The sequence below is a fragment of the Argiope bruennichi genome, chromosome 3 (genome assembly GCF_947563725.1).
Source record: "Argiope bruennichi chromosome 3, qqArgBrue1.1, whole genome shotgun sequence".
Lineage (NCBI taxonomy): Eukaryota > Metazoa > Arthropoda > Arachnida > Araneae > Araneidae > Argiope > Argiope bruennichi.
The window spans coordinates 2,067,075-2,086,651 of record NC_079153.1 but is presented as its reverse complement, the minus strand read 5'-3'; the positions used below and the strand labels follow the sequence as shown (position 1 = coordinate 2,086,651).

At 31.2% G+C, this 19,577-nt stretch overlaps 1 protein-coding gene across 4 annotated transcripts in view; it reads left to right on the top strand.

Moving 5' to 3' along the window:
* LOC129962601 (EF-hand calcium-binding domain-containing protein 4B-like) overlaps nucleotides 1-19,577 on the top strand; it is a 132,464-nt gene that overhangs the window by 75,217 nt on the left and 37,670 nt on the right. For 2 of the 4 annotated variants that reach the window (XM_056076413.1, XM_056076412.1), the window contains 2 exons: nucleotides 2,628-2,771; nucleotides 6,973-7,060. The exons of 1 other annotated variant lie outside the window; for it this stretch is intronic. In XM_056076413.1, coding sequence (XP_055932388.1) covers nucleotides 2,628-2,771; nucleotides 6,973-7,060 — 232 coding nt within the window. The remainder of the gene's footprint in view (nucleotides 1-2,627; nucleotides 2,772-6,972; nucleotides 7,061-19,577) is intronic. One more of the 4 variants, XM_056076414.1, reaches the window with a different exon arrangement.

Below are 19,577 nucleotides of genomic sequence, written 5' to 3'. Positions count from 1 at the left end.
GAAAGATGATAGGTGAGATGTTTACATTTAACAATAAAATGTACTCGGATTACTCGTGGATCGAATTATAATAAAATAATACGATCAAAAACGACTTGATACTCACATACACGTGGGAAAAAATGAACGAAAAATCTAATAGGGCAGAAATTCAGGTAAAAAAATGATGAAGAATTCCGGAAATGGGCTCATCCTTCCGCGTCTCACCCCTTAATGAAATAGAATCGTCGAAAAGTAGTCGTCTCAGGATACTAAAAGAAACAGTACCCATCTTGAAATAGTTAGACCTATTTTCGCGTCCAATTAAACTTGGTGTGATACCTATTTCTTGATTTCTTTTGCATCTGCTTTCGTTTGAGGGAAATTGGCGAAGATTGAATTACGTGCATCTATAACAACGCTCAATGAAGTGGCCCGAAATGTTCGTAGAGTGATTTGTTTACATTTGAATATTGCCATTGGGCGATATATAATAAGAGCCATTTCTGTGCCACTTAAGATGCGTTTTATTTAAACATATTTTGAAGTAACAAGATAGATTTTGAGAGCATGATAGTTATTTCGTGCAATGCCATTGCCAATCTTCAAACTTACCTCATTGTCACAAAAATTTTGCCTGATGAGCTAAAAATGAGACATGTCGCAGTTATTTTAGATTTCTTAAATTATTCAAATGTGCATAAAAAGGCAAGTCGTAGCCGCATTGTGGCTTGTGAATTCTTGCTTTGTTTCCGAAGATGAAATCTACCTTGAAATGCCGAAGATATAAAGCAACAGAAGAGAGAGGCGAAAATTCTTCTGTAAATTCCCAGAACTTATTTGAGAAATGGGAAGAATTTAAAAAGAAGTTGATAAATAGAAGAGGAAAATATTTTGATGAAAACGAATCTTATTGATATATTTTTGAAAATTATTTAAAAGTTTTAAAAGTTTATTTTTTTATTCAGAGTGTCCATATTTTGGACTTTATTCGTTGTAATAGTTATTTTTAGGGCCACTCCCATATGTTGTAATACTTCAAGGAATTGACTGAATACCTATAATATTTGCTACTGTCAATTTTGATCAGTAAATTAGAAATTGAACTTGTAGCGCTGAAATACCGTAAAACCGGTTCTAATTTCTTACTATATTAGCCTGGAGAGGGAACTTCATATTAAGCTGCAGATTTTTCATCTCTACGCTCGAAATTAATGAATGTTAAGAAAATATTTATGTAGCCAAAGTCAAAATTTTTATGCAATTCTTTGCACTTACTTTTATAGTACTAGTTCACCGTGGTACACTTAACTTCCATGGAATTCTACAATATGTTGGTACAATTTAATAATTATGTAGGGGATGTTTTTTAAAGTAGACTAGTTTGACTTGTTCCTTACAGTAGGGCTAAACAGTTGATCTATAATATATTCATCAACTGTTTTTAGATAGAGCAAATCTTTTCATTCATTTTGAATAAATCTTGAAGCTTGTTCGTAGGTGAGAGAGGTATACGTATAGGCAGGGGAGAGAGACAACGCATGCACACACACACACGCACGCACTATATATCACAGAAGTGAAACTTTTTATTTTTGTTGTCTCATGTCTCTTCTGAAATCTTGCTGTACTTATAAAACACCATTTTGTGCCCTTCGATTTTTCTTCTCTAATGTAACATGTCCACCCTCTTCCAAAAAAAAAGAGAGAGAGAGAGAGAGAGAGAGAGAGAGAGAGAGAAGAAATAAAGAGCTTTAGGCATTTGTCGAAAAGTAATACTTTATTTTCTGCTTTCATAAAAGAGCATTGAATCAACTTATATTCTATGTAATTAGCTTTATAAACTTTCAATAGCAAACAATATGAAGAAAACTGCCAATTTTTAAAAATTACAACTTGTCGAATAATATCTCTGTTAAATCAAAATTCTTTTTGCTGTAAATATATTTTAATTACAAGCAAAAAAATCTTTTATTAAGTTACTTGACTTAATTAAGCTAATTCTCAAATCAAGTTAATGACCTTCAAAAAGTCTTACATTATTTTTTTTTATATTTAAGTTGTAATTTAAAATCAAAATGCAAAGGTAAGACTATAAAAACATTTGAATTCCTCACAAATATTTTTCAATTCATTCATTTTTTTTAAAATTCTTTTAGGTTCTACTTATTTGAAGCAGAATTCATTCTCCTTTTATTTATTTCATGCTTGGTTTAGCCCTCAGTCTCATAGAAATTCTTTGCTTGATACAATATAATTAGTTTACTTTTCAAGTTATTTTTTATTTTTTTTATTTTTCATTCATCCACTTTTAATAGCAACCTCATTCTTTTCTCTTTTATTTTCTTCCCCGAACATTCTTTATTCGCTCCACCTATCTTCTCCGTTCAAATGCTTTGTTTAAGAACGACCAAATCCAATTTCTACATTCCATTCTTCGAATTATTGCAGTCCATTGCTTCTTCGGACCCCACCCCCACAAACAAGTGCCCCTCCCCACCTTCAGCGGATGCTGGGGGAATTCCTCTCTAAGCGCGAATGCTCGCGTCTCTGTGACGTCACACGAGATCAATTTTTACTGCCGTAGCACCCCCAACGTGATCTTTATTCCTGAGTACACACAGCGTGCGGGTCGGTTCTCTTTTCAGACGTCCTGAAGATGCAGTCCTGAGCACCTCCTCGGGGGGATCGGATATGGAAGACGTCGATCTGGACATCCAGAACAACCTCAACAGCCCGCAGCGAGAGAAAAGCGGGCGAAAGTACGACCCTCCCTCCACGTCATCGGACAGGTCAGTGAGACCTTTCAATATGTTGGCATATGTGGCCCCATAGCGGTCATCATTCCATGTGGTTTTGCTTGGGCATAAAAAAGTGTGTTATTACTCTGTTTTACGAAATGATGTGGTTTGAAGATTTTAATCGGTTTATAAAATTTTTATTCCAGATGGAATAAAACTAAAATCAATGCAATTTTAAGAAGAATAATTCATTATCTTTAGGCTGGCTTGAATTATGCAAGTAATCCATGAATAAATTATTCAACATATATATAAAAAAAATTCCATATCGCTCGTGAAAATCTAAAAGGACTACATGTATAAATGGGACCTTTACATTTTTTATTTGAATTGAAATTAAAATATGATTCATATTCCTTTTAAGAAAATTTGTTCGGCAAATCAAGATAATATTATGGATCGAGGATGCGTTGAATATATTCTTCTATGGACACTTTCAAAGTGTGGTGAGGTTACATAATAACGTAAATGGAGTTATTCATAAGTTTGTCGTTATAGCTTCCTTAATATTTGATTCTTACACATATCACATATTTAAAAGCAATTTTATATTGTATAGATATTAGTTTTATCCCAAGCATCTTCTATGAAAAATTGCAAAGAGTAGCAAGGTTACATAATAATGAAAATTGAATTATTAGTTAGCATTTAAAAATGGAAGGCGTCGTTAGAAAGTCATTTTAGTAGTTTTGCTTTTAATTCAGTGTGAGAATGTAAATTATCTTTAAATATTGTTCTAATTTTTTTCATTCAAAATATTAGTATGAAGTTTGTATTTTTTTTATTTTACTAAAATTTATTAATCGAAAACTGTATTTATAGGAAATGAGTGGGCATGATGTAAATAAATTTCCATGTAAAAATTTTTCAATGTTTCCTTATTTAATCTATTTATAAATGTTTTAAAATCAAATTCCATTTGGACAGAAAAATGAAAAATTTCTTAGAGAAAATTTTAAACTGATTGTCAAAACTCTTCAAACTTATATTTTGTTTCACATTCCATAAAAAAAAACGCCTCCGCACCCCATGATTTAAAGTAACACATTCAATTAAAAGATTTAAAAATTCGCATTTATATAAAAGTATAAGTTTTTAAGATGTATATTTATACATATATATATATTATAAGATGTAAGTATAAGATTTTAAAACAACATACAAGAAACATTGAATTTTTCAACTAAGCAGACAATTTTCCTTTCAAATTTCAAAGTTTTTTTTGGATAATTAGATAATTTATTAGAATTTGTGGTAATCAAAAGTTTTGATAAAAAGTGATAATTAGGCTTAGTGTATCTAAAATTTTAATATTTATGAGAAAATTTACTTATGAAAACATAATAAAACCTTTGTCATTTCAAAATATCAAATACTGTCCGAGATAAACACTCTTGAAGGATACTTTTTGAATGAAACTCTATAAAGCAATTCTTATCTTCCAAACTCTGATTTAGTTGGAACCGGATTTTAATATAAAATTCTGAAATTTTAATTTAATATTATTTTGAGATCATTCGTAACTTGATTTTGCTGTTTACTTTCTGGTTTTTGAATCTATATCAACGAACTGAAAAAAACCTCTCACAAAGTTGTGATACATTGTTATTGATACAAGAATTATAAAAATTCAACAACAGGAAAGAAAACGACAATAAGGTTTAATTTTAATATCGAGTAAAAAGAGTTTCTTCGAAGAATTTTCGGCAATGAATTCAATATAACTTTTATAATTTTACTTTTAATCATTGCTTCTGTACTTACATGCGAAGTTTGCAACTTTACAATTGATCTTTATTCTTGCAGATTTTCAATAGTCTCATGTGCAGGATGTCTCAAAAAAGTGGAACAAGCCCCCCCCCCCCATATTGCAACTAGACATGTATTTCCATTACAAGTTTTCTTTAAACAAGTTGGGTGGCAGTAAGGTTCCTGTAGACATTCATAGACAAAAGTTTAAATTTTTTTTTAATAAAAATCTCCTATAGTATAAAAGTGTAAACTAGTAAAATGTTTTTCTTATATTCGTTATCAATGCACATACAAAGTTTCACACTTTTGTCTATAAAATTTGTTGAGACATGCTTTTTTTTTGAGGGACTAATCACAAATTTAAATGGAGGCATTTAATTTAGAAATACAAATTTATTCAATACAGAATAACTATCATATATAAATATTTGTCTAGTCATTCATCACGCAATCATCATGACTGCAAAGAAATTTTTTTAATAAGCATAATACAATTCACTTTCATTGGTCGAGAGTTGCAAATTCGAGAAGAAAAAAAGGAAAGAGAAACTTGAGAACTGAATAGCTAAGATATCTCAAAGGAATATTAGAATGCCGAGAAAGAAAATAAAATCCTTTGCCCATTCATGTGTGATTTTTAAAAGGATGGCATGCTTCGGTCACAAAGAGCATCTGGATATGCTGGCGATTAAAAAAAAAAAAATCGTAACATCGGCCTAGTTGTGGAATACTAGAAATGTCTTTTTCCGAAGTCCCGGCATCTATCTAGGTAGTGTATTTAACAATGAAAAACTGCAGGATCCTTCTTTCCTGAAGAGGAATGGGAGAGTTTTGTACATGAGGAAAAAATGGACATTTTGATTTATGTTTCAAGTTATCTTCATGCTAGTGTACCAACAGTCAGTTCAGAATTCTATATTCTAAAACCAGGAATGTAGTCAATGCATCTTCATATAGGAGGTACAGACAATGCACCTCCGATCAATGTATTTCGACGTAATAACTGGGATCCATGCAATATTTATGGATATCATGGATTGATACAGTAGTTGTTTGGTCAATTACACGAATTATATACGTAAAGGGCCTTTCTTTAGGTAAAATAAAATCCGTCTTCTCCGAGGAATATAATTTGAACTTACGAAAGTCGCTTTAATCTGAGATGGAGTCATTAATCTTCAAAATCATCGCATTCGAAACTGTCAAAATCCATTCTTCGAGTCAGAGGCCAGTTTTCTATAAATGTGTGGTGTGGCACTTTTAGAAACTTTTTGGTGTATTCCATTTTGACCTGCAGTTAGATGAATGGTGAACAATATGTTCAGCTTACTTAAACAGATATTGTGCTTGAATGAATGAATGAAATGGCATCGACAATACAAACATTGAAGATCCTTTCCACGGATTCAAAATGCCTGTCTTTAAGTGAATTCGATCCCATAAGCACAAGTGTTGTTAGACGGGTGTCAAATTAAGTTAAATTGTTAAATTCTACTGATAGACGCTGAACACTTCGTACTCTTTCTGATGAATGTAAGAAAAATATTTTCTGTGGATATTTTTTTTGTCATGGAAAACATATAAAAATCTGGTTTTTGTAACATTTTATTATCTCCCTCTACAGAAACCAAAGTACCTAATCTGAGTACCTAATTTGATAAAACTTTAGAACTGGAAGTATATATCTAATGGTAATAGTTAAGGAAATAAACGCTTGTTCCGTTTTTTGGATACCCTATGTACTAAAATGTATTATATTTTTTCATATAATTTTTTTTTATGCTTACAATTCTTTTCCCAACGAATAAAGGATTTGTTGGATTTAAACTCACCAACATAATATGGTTGATTATTAAAAATGGCATATAAATTTTTATAACATATTCTTAATTGTAGACATTGTGTAATATCTCTTACAAATATGAAATTTTAGGGCTTTAGATTAGATTTTCATATATTATATTCAGAAACAATTCCTTTAAATGATTTTACTGTTTTCTGAATAATATAATGATACTGGTAAACTTTTCAATAATAATACAGTCAAAATGTGTACCGTGTTATGAAACATATTGTGCCGCTTTCATAATCTATGGGATAAAAACAAACGGTGAATTTCCGTTAAGCAAAAGAATAAAACAATATTTAAAAAATGTTATTTTTCTTATATTTACAGCAAATTAATTTAATGTAAAAGTAAGCTTGAAAAGAGAAGAAAACAAAATCCTTATCTTGCACAAACTTCAGCAAACATGAAGGATGAAAGAGAAAGTACTTGTTTGAATTATTTCCCAAATGAATTGATATAATTGCTTTTCATATCCCATTGAACGAGTGTTAGCTCTCTTTTTGTGGAAAAAATAAAGTAAAAAAGAAAATGCATTTAATCACGCGAGCCTGTTTGAGCTGCAGCTGCTGCATTGTGTCATTTTCCTTCCAGATACAAAAGCAGAGCGAATAGTACTGCATCAGTTACTTCTCGGAAAGGTTTGCAGCAAAAAATAGCAAAACGCAAGTCAGGCCTAGAGGTATATTTATTTATTGTCATTTATTTTTCATCTCTTACCCGCCGTGTTACACCTCTTAGCCTGCATTTTATGTCATCAAGTGTTGTTTCTCTTTTTTTTTCTCTCTACTTCCATGTCCTCTCTCTACCCTTTTATCTCTTTTTTCTATATCTCTACGTGTATATAAGCTCGTCGCATGCATTTTCTTTGTATGTATCTTTTTACCTATCTCACAAGACTCATCTCCTTTTTATCTCCTTTCTTTTTTTTTTTTTGTCTATGTTATGCCATATTATAGCAAAAGACGAAGAAAATACTGTGAATGAAAAACCACTGGGGAGAAAGGAATTTCAAAATGTAGCTGGCACATTCAACTTGCAATGTTTTATGTAAACATTTTTTTTTTTTTTTTTTTTTTGCTATTATTCCATAAAAGTCCAGCAGTGTCTTTTATATATATAACCGATGATTTTTATAGAATTTAAAGTTTTCTTATACGAAATAAGCTTGTAAGCTTGATTAAAATAAATCAGAAAGTTTTTAATAGAAAGATTATATATATATATATATATATATATATATATCTTCATATGTAGAGGTAAGGTGGAATGTGTTATCAGCAGTGTTAAAAATCCGGACTTTTGGTAGAATCTGTAGATAAAAAAGATGCGTTACTGTCAGCATAGGATTCTGAAATCAAGTCCGTATTATTCAGTTTCAAAAAGTATTTTAAGTGGGATTTTTTTAATTTTATTACTAGAATCTTTTAGTTGATTCAGTTGAAAACATTTAGGAAGGAAACATTTTGAATGTAGCGAAATAAATGTGAAGAAATTTGTTTTCTACTGTTGTAAAAAATGTATGCCATATAAGAATATATTTCAAGTAATCTACATTAATAACTAATTATGATATTTTTCTGCGTTAATGAATTTCTTAAATAAATCAAAATTTCATACCGCATTTGATGATCTGGACAAATAAGGAGATACATTTATATCTGAACTCTTGAAGCAAAAAAAGTTAGGCGAGGGAAAAGAAAGGATACGATTTGCGATAGCACTTCATTCAAAGTTCCAAAATCATATTATAAAAGTCAAATAAATGGTAGAAATTACGTTAAGGACTGAAAAAGGGGACTCCTGGGAACATCATTTACTTTATTGAATATATAAATAGATGGAATGAGAAGTCATTGGATAAGTAAGCGAATTCTCACTTTCTTGAAAAGCACAACAATCGTTGTGAGATTGCTTTGACCCTATCTCCGACAATGGGATTGATCCACTTTAGAGGCGGTGGAACGGGTCGATGATAACCACATTGAATGGACCACAGCAATGGTTTTACTTTTCTCAACGATTCTAATATATGGTGTTATCTAGACACAAGACAAGACAAAAATTTGATCAAGCATCAAGCACATTGAATTCTGACTAGTGCATCACTCTGTCGTTTGGAAGGAATCAATGGTTATTCCAGACATCATCCTCGAGAATAAATGAGCTGGATTTCTTCATCTAAGGACACATATTCACGGACCGCTTCTCTCATTTCTTCGTATTGAGACAAACAGCTGCATTGAACTACATGCGAGTACGAAAGGTTGACGGCCGTTTTCGTCTGATCCTATTCTGCCTTCTGCCTCTTTTTTTTTTTTTTTTTTTTTTGAATTTACAGACACATTTAGTGAGTAATGTAGAGCAGAGAACACAATGAACGATGTATAAAATCCGGCAGAGAATTCTACAGAGAGGGCCTAATCTAAATTTGAAATAGCTGCTTCATTTTTATTATCTTCCACACGGAAGTGAGTGAGAGATAGTTATAAGATAAAATTTAAAACACAGGATTCAGAATGTCATTCGGGTCAACCTTTCAGCAATAAATAATTCAGAACTAGTCTTATTTTATGACAAGCAATAGAATAAGCGAATAGAATTTCGTTATATATTTTTAAATTTATATTTTAACAGAAGAAAATATTTCTTTCTTACTAGTCGTGAAGGATATTTTTATTCGGTCCAATGCAAAGTGCAGCCATCTCACAGAACGTTTAAATTTTGCAAACCTTACTTGAACCACACATCTGCATCAGGCACTTGAAATAGTGAGTCTCCGCAGATATTGGATTCATTCATGCATAACTGAATATACATCGATGACCCAAAAATGAGAGAACAATCAGGCAACATTTTACTTCAAAATTTTATTCCTTTGAAATTTAAAGATATTTGACAAAAACATTAGCTGAAAACATATCTCCCAAATGTGACCTAAAAGAAAGATAATTTTTTTTGTTTAATCGATTTCTGAATATACAATAAATACAAACAGAATATTGATAAGCCTTGATGACTGATAAGATTATTGATATTGATAAGATTGATGAATGCCTGATAATAACTCTAAACGCCATACAGGCACGTTAGCCATTCAAACTGAACGATGCTCATTCACTCCGCTGCCAAACTCATTGCTCCACTAAAACATTTTGAAGATCCCGAATAATTGCTCAGAATGGTTAAAGTGAAGCAAGCAATACGTCTCCTGAGAGAATTCCGCACGTCCCCGATCATGTTCCATTCCGAAAAATGTGCTGATCAGCCCCCACGCACAATAATATCCTTACGAAGGCTTTTATCAATCAACTTTGCTCTGTATGGTTTAGCACTGAAAAATGAATTACATCTGGAATATCGTCTCCAGGGACGGATCCATAACGACGGGACGGTATGCATGTCAGTGTGGCCATCTTATTGTAAACAAACACCGCATCCACTAAATCCATCTCTTTCATGGCCATTACTAGGATGAAAGGGGGTTATTGTCTCTCGTCTGGCCAGCTTTGTTCTGGAATCACTTAGCAAACAAAATCTAGAATCACCAGTAAAATTTCAAATTCACTCCATTTGATAGATTTAAGTGCATATCAAGCTTTTCAGTTCGAATTTTGGAGTGAAGGAGGCAGCTGTTGTTGGTCCTCTTCTATTTCGTGAAGCTTTCTGGCCATCTTTTGAACTGGATAATAACTTTTCAGAAGAAGAAATGCGGTGAATTTGCGTAGAAATTCTGTGACTCTTTGCAATGAGTTGCAAATAGCTGTTATTTAAGACATTTTTAATACTAGAAGTTCGATGGCTGTACCTTCTAAAAGCTCATTTTGTTTTCAGAAATACAGTCAGAATCACTGAACGACTCCCATTGAATCGTCTTGCTGCATAGGATGTAACCTGACTAGCTTCTATTAGCCCGATGACGCACTGTTATCATTTTTCGGATGAGTGATGTCCTATTTAAAAACAGTCATTCCATCGCACCGACTTTAAATTCGGGTCCAATGATGTTAATGGCAGCAGCTCTACATTACACCTGCACGTCGTATTCTGATATATCATGACTCGATGCATTACACACATTCTGCCGAAATTTATTTATTTTTCTTGGACTAATGAAATGTTTTCTTTTTTTCTAGAAAAACCAGTATTCATGAAAAAAGCTGGTATAGGTTAATTTATAATATTGCATTACATAGGTCTACTGCTTATAATTAAAAGAAATAATCGAAATCATTTAAGCAAGATTGAAGAAACATAAATTTGTAGGAGTTTGCTATGGTATGTGAAATCAATTCAAAGCCATTTGACTCTATTTTGACACTATTTTCTTGTTGATTGGGAGTACTAACACAAAAAAAGACGCATTCACAGAAAAAATGTTGGTACTAATTCCAGCGAGACAAAATTCGCATGTAGCATATTCATGTTGAAATCTCGGTCAGATATGGGTAGCTCTGGCAGTTAGTAAAGTCTTAGTTAAAAACAGTTACTTCCGTAATAGTTTATCATAAATTTTTCTACATGTTTTATGGAAATTATAAATTAGACATTGTAAGCAATAGTCTGGTACAAATGTATGCAACTGTGAACAAGTGGATTATGTATAAATGTATGAAAGTCTGGTACATTTGTATGCAAAGTTTGGCATTAGGTAGAATTTTCTTTAGATATATTTTCTTTCCTAACTATTAACATATCAGTATTAGGATACATTTTATAGTTTGATGGTTGTTTAACAACATACTGAATTTGTTTATTTAAATTGAAATAAAAGAGATATCAATGCCATTCGTCAATATTTATATCTAACAACATTACAATATTAAATCGAACTGAATACGAAGCAAATTTTTTTATGAACATTTAAAATCTCAGATAAATGATATTTTACAACGAATATTTTCAAACGATTATTTTCAGTTTAGTTCATATCTACATTATTCTTCTAAATTTAATTTAAGATCTTTTAGAGGCATCCGTCTAAAATCCTTAAAATTATTTTTGTTTGAAAAAAAAATTGGATTAGAAAAAAATCCTTGAAAAATTAGTTTTATAAAAAGAGTGGTTAACAGTAAGAGGTATGTGAGGATAAATAATTTTGATTATCAATTTTTTACATTTGATTATGCTGATATATATTTTATATTTTATTAATATTATATTTTGATAGTAAAAATTATAAAAATTTTGTATGAAAAAATTTAAGAAACAGCTGTTTTTGAAGTAGAAATATGATAAAAATCACTTCTTCATTTGATAAGACAAAATAGTATTATTTTTCATTAAAAAAAAAGAGATGCTTTCTGCATTTTTTTTAATGGAATGACTTTTTAAAGTAAAAAAAGACGTATTATCCAATTCCATTTCTGATTTACCAAGATTTAGCGTCATTTACATTAAAGAGATTTGTTGAGTAATTATTTCACTTTTTTGTAAAAGAATCTAGTACTTGACATAATAATTTCATACGTTAATTGAAAAAAAAGATGAAAGATGACTTTACCTTGTTGGGCGATTTTCCTTAAATCCGTGGATATGTAATAACTAAAGCGCTAGACGTATATATTTTTGAGAAAATTTGGAAACACAGCGTTTTCGATTTTTTTAATATTAAGATATTTTACTTTTGAAATTTATTGCCTATTCTTTAAAATCACTGTTAACCCATTAAAAAATGAGTAAAAATGAAATAAAAATAAAAATAAAAATAAAATGAAATGAAATGAGAGTAAATTATGCATCCTTATTGGGTGAACCAAAATATCCTCCTGCTCCTGCTGATAGGATCAGCAGGAGCTTCATTCACCAAATGCATGTAATTAAAATAAAAATCCAGCCGAAATATTGCAGTTTACTTTTTCCTCTCGTGTATACACGGTCACACACGGTTCTTTTCTATCAAGCAGTTACAAAATCACATCAATTTTAAATTGCACTTTAGGCTGACTCAAAAATATTCCAAGACATTTAAAGAAAAAAAAAAAGTGTTTAGTTAGTAAAATATTTTAAATCGTAAACTATTCCAAAAGTAAACCAAACCTTATCCAAAAAAGTAGGCGGTGTGTATATTATTAGCATTTTAATAACGTGGAATGTCGAAGTGTCAATAAAATCGCTAATTGGAGCAGCTTGTCGAAAAGCTTAATTTATTATGCTTGCTTCAAGTAATTTCTTTACGACGAGGAGTTTAAAAATTATTCTTTGACCTTTTGCTAGGTAATTAGAGACGTGAAAGAGCAGGAAATGAACGAATATTTCCGCTCTTTATACTGTCGCGTGCTAAGATTTATGTTCTCAGATTTTATATAAAACTCTCTCTTTAAATTGCATAATTAAAGGAGCATTGCATTTAAATTGCACTTGAATTTTCCTTCGTTTCTCAAATCAGGCAAATTATTAATTAAATATAGATTAAAAATTAAGGCAAATAATTTCTTTTAATTAAAAAATGCATAAATGAAGGATGCGATGCAGAATATTAGAAAAAATTAAATTCAATGTAATTTTAATTCTTAAAAGATTCTGAATTATTTTAATTCTTTATTATAAATTTAAATGTTGAAATTACTTAATATTATCTATTTACTAGCTGACCCTGCAAACGTTGTTCTGCCATATAAATTATTTCTAGTGAATATTTTGGTTGTTAATTAAAAAATAACGAATTGTAATGTAATTGTATTGTAAGTGTGTGGGGATGGGATCTATGACAGAAAGAGGAATGGAGCGCTGTAGACGATGAGCGCCGCTAATAACAAAACCATTCCTTTCCTCAATACAATGTATTTTATTAACGTAACGAACATATACATTGTTTGATCTCTTAATAGTTAAACGTAAAGTGAAGAAAGTAATATATTTTTTATTCTAGAGCAATTGAGTGTATGATATTTTTTGTCAGTCCGTCTTTAGCCAATACAAATACGCGCGATGGTTTACCCACGCGAGAACATGCCACGTATAATCCTTGTGAAAAACATGGTGTGCCCAAATCTAAGCCGCAAACAGACATCGTTTGGCTTTGCGACTTATTGATTGTCATTGCGAATGCCAATCTAATAGGAAATTGAACGCTTTTGAATTCAATTGGTGCGTCTGTGAGAATCATTGGAATTCGTGGCAGCAAAACATTTTCGGCTCGGAATTTGCCATTCAAAATGGTGGCTTCGATAACGTTTCTCATCCATTTTTTAATGACCAATCGTCTGCCATTGCACAACCGTGGTGGGTTCAAATTACGAAGCAAAATAACCGGAGATCCAGCTTTCAGTCGAAGAAGGTGTGGTGACATGCCTGGCAAATCCAGTTAATTCAAAAACTTTGTTGGATAATTTACAGCTTCGTTAGCATCACAAACTGTATCGATCGATTTGTATGATACCAAGTCGCCTGGCAACGACTGCTGTATCTTGAAGTTTAATTCGTCGACGTCCATATTTTTTGTTGCCAAAATATCTCTTTTTGCCAGCAACGCATGATTTATGTATTGTGTGCTTACATCGGGAAATATACGGTCAATGAGAGCATTTTGCGAATCAACGACAGTGCAGAAATGAGTGGACAATTTTATGCATCCATTATTTTCATAATATAGCGACTTTTCCATCACCGATATCTAACAATTGGTCCAAGAATGCGTCAGCAGATGGATCTTGTAGCATTTGGACACAAGTTTATTTATGTTTATTTTTATCTAGACGCTATTTTTATTTATAGATCTTTATCTTATGTTTATTTTTATTTTTTTATCCTTTATCTTATGTTTATTTTTACATTACGTCACAGTGGCGATGATTTCAAGCAAGCGTTGATCTCATCAGCGTACGTTGAACGTGGATAGGGACACCCTTATTACCTAGCGCTATGAAATATACTTTACAACTTATTCTCATACCTACCAAATACACATAAAAAATTTCATAAAAATCGGTCGAACCGTTTCGGAGGAGTACGAACACAAACACCGTGACACGAGATTTTTATATATTAGATTTGTTCGCCCCTTCATTTTTTTAGATCGCTAAAATGCAATAAAAAGCTAGAGAAATTAGTAGGAAATCCTAAATAACAAAATGTTTGTAGAAATAAAGCTGAGGTTACAATTTGAATCATTTAGTAGAGGAATCCATTCTTTTATTTACAATTTGCATCTCTTAAATAACCACAGAAGCTTTCATTTACAAAAAATTTTGTTGTTCATAAAGCAGTGATTGTTATATAGAACAAAATATAATTCTTGACTTGTCAACAAGATTTATCTCTCTGGCCTGAGAAACAATGAAATTGAAAAATAAATCGAGTTTCTTCTTCTGTTGAACATCCACAATTTACATATTCCCGAATCTGGGAAATCCATTTTGGGGAATAGATCTGCATGTTTGTGAACATGCTGGTAGAATAATGCAGCGAGCTGGATGAGTGAAATTTAGATATGCGTTTTCGCACCAGCACAGTCAGTTACTGATAAATGTTGGGTGAAATCTGTGCACGATGATTTAGGTACGCTCAACAGGTGGATTTTGATTGCCAGAATTGTAGATGTGCATTAGATTTTAGAACGCGATTATGAGCGAAGAGACCCTCCACTGTCTGTGTATGTGAAGGTGATATTTAAGAAGCACAACAAGTGAAATAAAGTGAATTCGGTACGTGATCGTGAAACCAAAAGTAGATTTGCACCCGTTTTAGATCCAGTCCATTAGAAAACTAAATGTCCAGAATGCATATTCAATTATGTTATGAAGGTAAACATAAAACGCGGCATATTGCAAAAGTATACGGGAGGGCCATGAAGAGAAAGATTCTGCTGGTTTCTGTTGCTCCTGCGAATTTCTAAAAATACGAATCATTCAGTCAATTTGATTTGCTCATTTGATGAATCTTTTATTAAAAAAGACCCTAGCACGTGAATATTTGAGTGTCCTCGATGTTACCAGGGGAGCTCTTCTTGTCGTTTGATCTGGCTAAAGTTGCGACATCCGAACAAAAATAACTATTCTGACGATTCAAAACGGGGCATTCAATAAGACAAGCCTTGAAGGGGCCAAGGAAGTTTTTGAATATAAAAATGTACTTGTTTCAGAAGCAAAGCTTACTGACGCTTTCTTAAAATAATATGCCATTTTTCTTTTAGAAATATGAAATCAAATCATTTTCTATTATATCTTAAAGTATTACAACGAGAAAAAATTTGAAAAGGAGATTTTGTAGCATTGACATTTATGATTCTCTGCCTCGAATATATCCCATTCTTCTCGGGCTCGTTTCTTTGCTATTTCATCTGCTCTTGGAATATCCATTCCGAAAAAAACAACAGATTTAAGAAATCCTTAAGATAATGGCAAAATAATAAAAGCAACATTTTGATATACAATGCGCTTCTTTTTCTTAAACATAGGAATTTGAATTCATTCGATTTCTTTCCTTTGTACCAATATATCTTTAATGTCACAATGCCTGGAAATAGGGCTACTACTTACCACCAGAAGAGATATATGTTCTCGCATACTCTCCGTAAAGGTCTCATCTCTATTCTTCGCAATGAAATGGTAGACCTTGAATAAGGCGGTGAATATTTCGCATAGTATTGGTGAACGTTAGTTACGAAACGTAGATTTCTGGCAAGAATTTAGTATTTTGACTGAATCTATCGCGTCCATTTTGAACGGCTTTTTTCTGGCCCCTTGGCACAGAAATTTGACACGAAACGACAATGATCGTTGCAAGATAACGTCTCGAACTTCACATTTTTAAATAAGTTAACTTTATGAGTAACTACTTTTACATGCATGCAAAAATACAGGCCAACAGATTGTAAATATTTGTTCAAAATTTGATAAAAATCTAGAGTTAAATGCTAAATGTTATTTACTCGGATCTTTGCATTTTGAGTTATGGAGATGACAGACAGCCGCATGTCTTTCTTTGAATAGATTTCGTTCAAAATTTGATTTAAATCTATACATTTGGTTTTAATTCCATATACCAAATTTCACCCGTCTAGCTCAAAGTAGTTTTTGAGTTATCCTATTCACAGGCAGAGTCCGAAAATGCATTTTTCGGACTCGGGGAAATCTGAAACGTGGAGATTTGATGATTGCAATACTTCTTCCATACTTCGCACATGAGAAAGTAAAACTTTACATTTATCGTGTTATTAAAAATGGGATGTTTAAGAGAAGGAAATATTCTTTTAAATGGGAACGAAAGCTTAAGAATCTGATTTTGACATGTTAAATATAAAAAGTATAGTAGGTAAAGAGAGTAAAAAAGGAGTTTTCTTCTCTTACGCTTGTAAAAATGAATTTAATTTTTGATACTGAAAATTCCAATTTAACTCTTTATCTTTTCCCGTTTAACCTTTAAAGTTTTTCATAAACCCTTAACAACATGGAAGCATTTTGGACTCGCTCATCATTTCGCGCAGTTCAATTTGTTGAACGTTCCGATTTGACGCAACGAGTGATTTTATTTGGAATGACAACATCGTGGTCAGGTGAGCCAGCAACGGTGGTAACATAGCAGAAGAATACCAGATTGAATGCTCATCAAGATACATATCAAGAGAGTACATGAATTTTTTGGAGCTTGGAAACTTCTCTCAATGATGAGACAATTGCAGTCCTTGTTAAGTACCGATAAATCTATCTGCACGCGGTGTTTTTCTTTTCTTTTCAAATTCAATGGGAAAGGGAAAGCTTTGCTAAATAAGTCCCCATTTTTGCAAAGGCATCACGTGATTAATGTAATAAGGAACATAAACCACCTACTTACCTTATTAGACTTTGGGCTAGCTCAACATTCGCAAAGAGCTCGAGATTTTCCATTTCTCTTATAAATTAAAAATCATTTGAGAACTTTCAAAATGCTAGAATCCTATCTCAAGGCTCATAAAAAGATAAATTTCTTGGTAAATTATATATTTTATCAAATATCTATGATATCTTAAAATAAACAATACATTCTAATATATATCTATATTATAAATAGCTCTGTTAACTTATCACATAAAAACTTTAGGTAACTTTTCAAGTGCTATAATTTGAACTTAGATTTAAGTGATACAAATGTCTCTGAATAATTTAGTCCCTTGCCAATTTCGTTTCAGAATAAATGACGTAATTTAATGCCTTTTAAATAATGTCATTATTTCATTAGGATATATAACGCATCCTCACAGCACAGTGTAAAGAAAACAAGCAGTCAGTTGATGCTCATTTTTAAACTCGGTATGGATTGTTACATCAAATGAATTGCCTTTGTTAAAAAAAAAATCTAAGACTTATATTCCTCAGAACATATGTTGATAAATGAAATGAATTTCGTGGTTGGTTTTGAGAACAGATGAGCTACATAAAAGTAAAAAGTTTGGGATTCTGGACAAAAAATTGCCTCGAATTACAAACAAAGTATTTTAAAACTGGAAAGAATGTCACTTTCTGGAGTCTTATTGCTGTTTCAGTGTTTTCCCAGATGTCTGATTTAGAGAAAAATAAAAGATTTTTTTCCTTTAAAAAAACATTGAATAATGTTCCCGACTTACTTTTTTTATTATTTTTGAGCCTTTTTTTCTAAATAAACTAAAATTCTGCTCTATCTGCAAATCGGTGGTCTTTAAAATAAAATATAACATAACGATATAATATAAAATAAATATTCTTCAATAAAATATAATAACAGAAAATTCAAGAATCGTAGAGGCTTTAACATTAAAAATTCCTATCAAACAAAGATGTCGAGTTTTTGCTTGCCTAACTGGAATTATTTACGTGGCATTTCTCAAGTTGAAAGATTTTTTCATTCAACAGCAGCTAAACAGAGACGCGCTTGACAGGCCACATAACCTTTTGAATGATAAAAAGAATGAAATATGATCACGTTTGATTGTAAAAGCAAGTAAAGTCAATTAATTAGCTTTTATTAGTGTATTAAACAAAAGATGTTCATTTTAACCATTTTCTCCTTTTTATCTTGCTATCTATTGTGACTTAGACTCACTACAAAGTAGCTACACGGAATGGAATTAAAAACGAATTTAATAAACAATTAACTTCTTATGAAGTTTTGAAAGCACTAAAATATCGTATAGTCATCAAAATATGCAATAGTAAATAATTTCAATTTGATTCCAATATGTGAGGCATAAATAAATGAAAAAATATCGATTACTAAACGGAGAAAGCCAAGTTAAATAAAATTACGTTAAAAACAGTCTAGTTACCAGGTATAAATATTAGACTCGTATTTGTTCGGACAATCTCAATTAGGATTTATACAAAAACCGACTTTTTGAAAAACCGGTTTTCGAATTCGATATTTCCAAAAAATCCGGTTTTAGCCGGTTTTCGAATTTTTGTCAAAAAAAATTGAATAGAGAAAAATAAAATATTTTTCTATTCTATTTTTTTAATTTAATTTTAATGTATATAAAATAACAAAAAAAACAAAATCAATATCAAAGTCAAAATATAAAAAACAAAATTAAAGATTACATATACATATTACTTACACAAAATAACGAAAACTCAAACAAAAATTTCAAATAATATTTATATTATTTTCACTAATTTTAATTTCACTTAAGAAAATAGGATTTTAAAAAACATAAAATATCCACTGAACGGTGGCTAAGTCCCGTTCTTATTTTGGACACAATATTGCCTGAAATTGAAAATACTCGTTCACTAGTTACTGAGTTTGGCATCAAATTACAAATCTCTTTGTTCTTTTATTCGTTTGTTCAAATAATAAAAATTCAGCTTTCAGTGTCTTTGAATTTGTAAGTTTTTCTTCAGGGTCTTCTAGAAACTAAACAATTATATTATTTCCGACAGTTATTTTATGAACTGCTTTCAAATGATTATGTAGATTGCTCGTAGAGGATCCTTTGCAGCTCAACATTTTATTACAATGATTTCAGATTGCCTTGTTTGTCCCGAACTTTTTAAAACTATCCCAAACTTCCGACTTACTCATTTTTATCTAAAAATGAAATTAAAGTTATTGAATAAACATTTTTGACGTTTATTTTACAATTTCATTATTTTAACTATTAATATTAATGCAATTTAAAATAATCTAATCTACACACTTTCTAGAAATTTTGAAAAAAAAAAAAAAACTTTTTAATTTAATTCCGATGCTTTCTAAAGACATAATTTATGTTAAAACGTTGCGAAAGAAAATATGGAATATTTTAA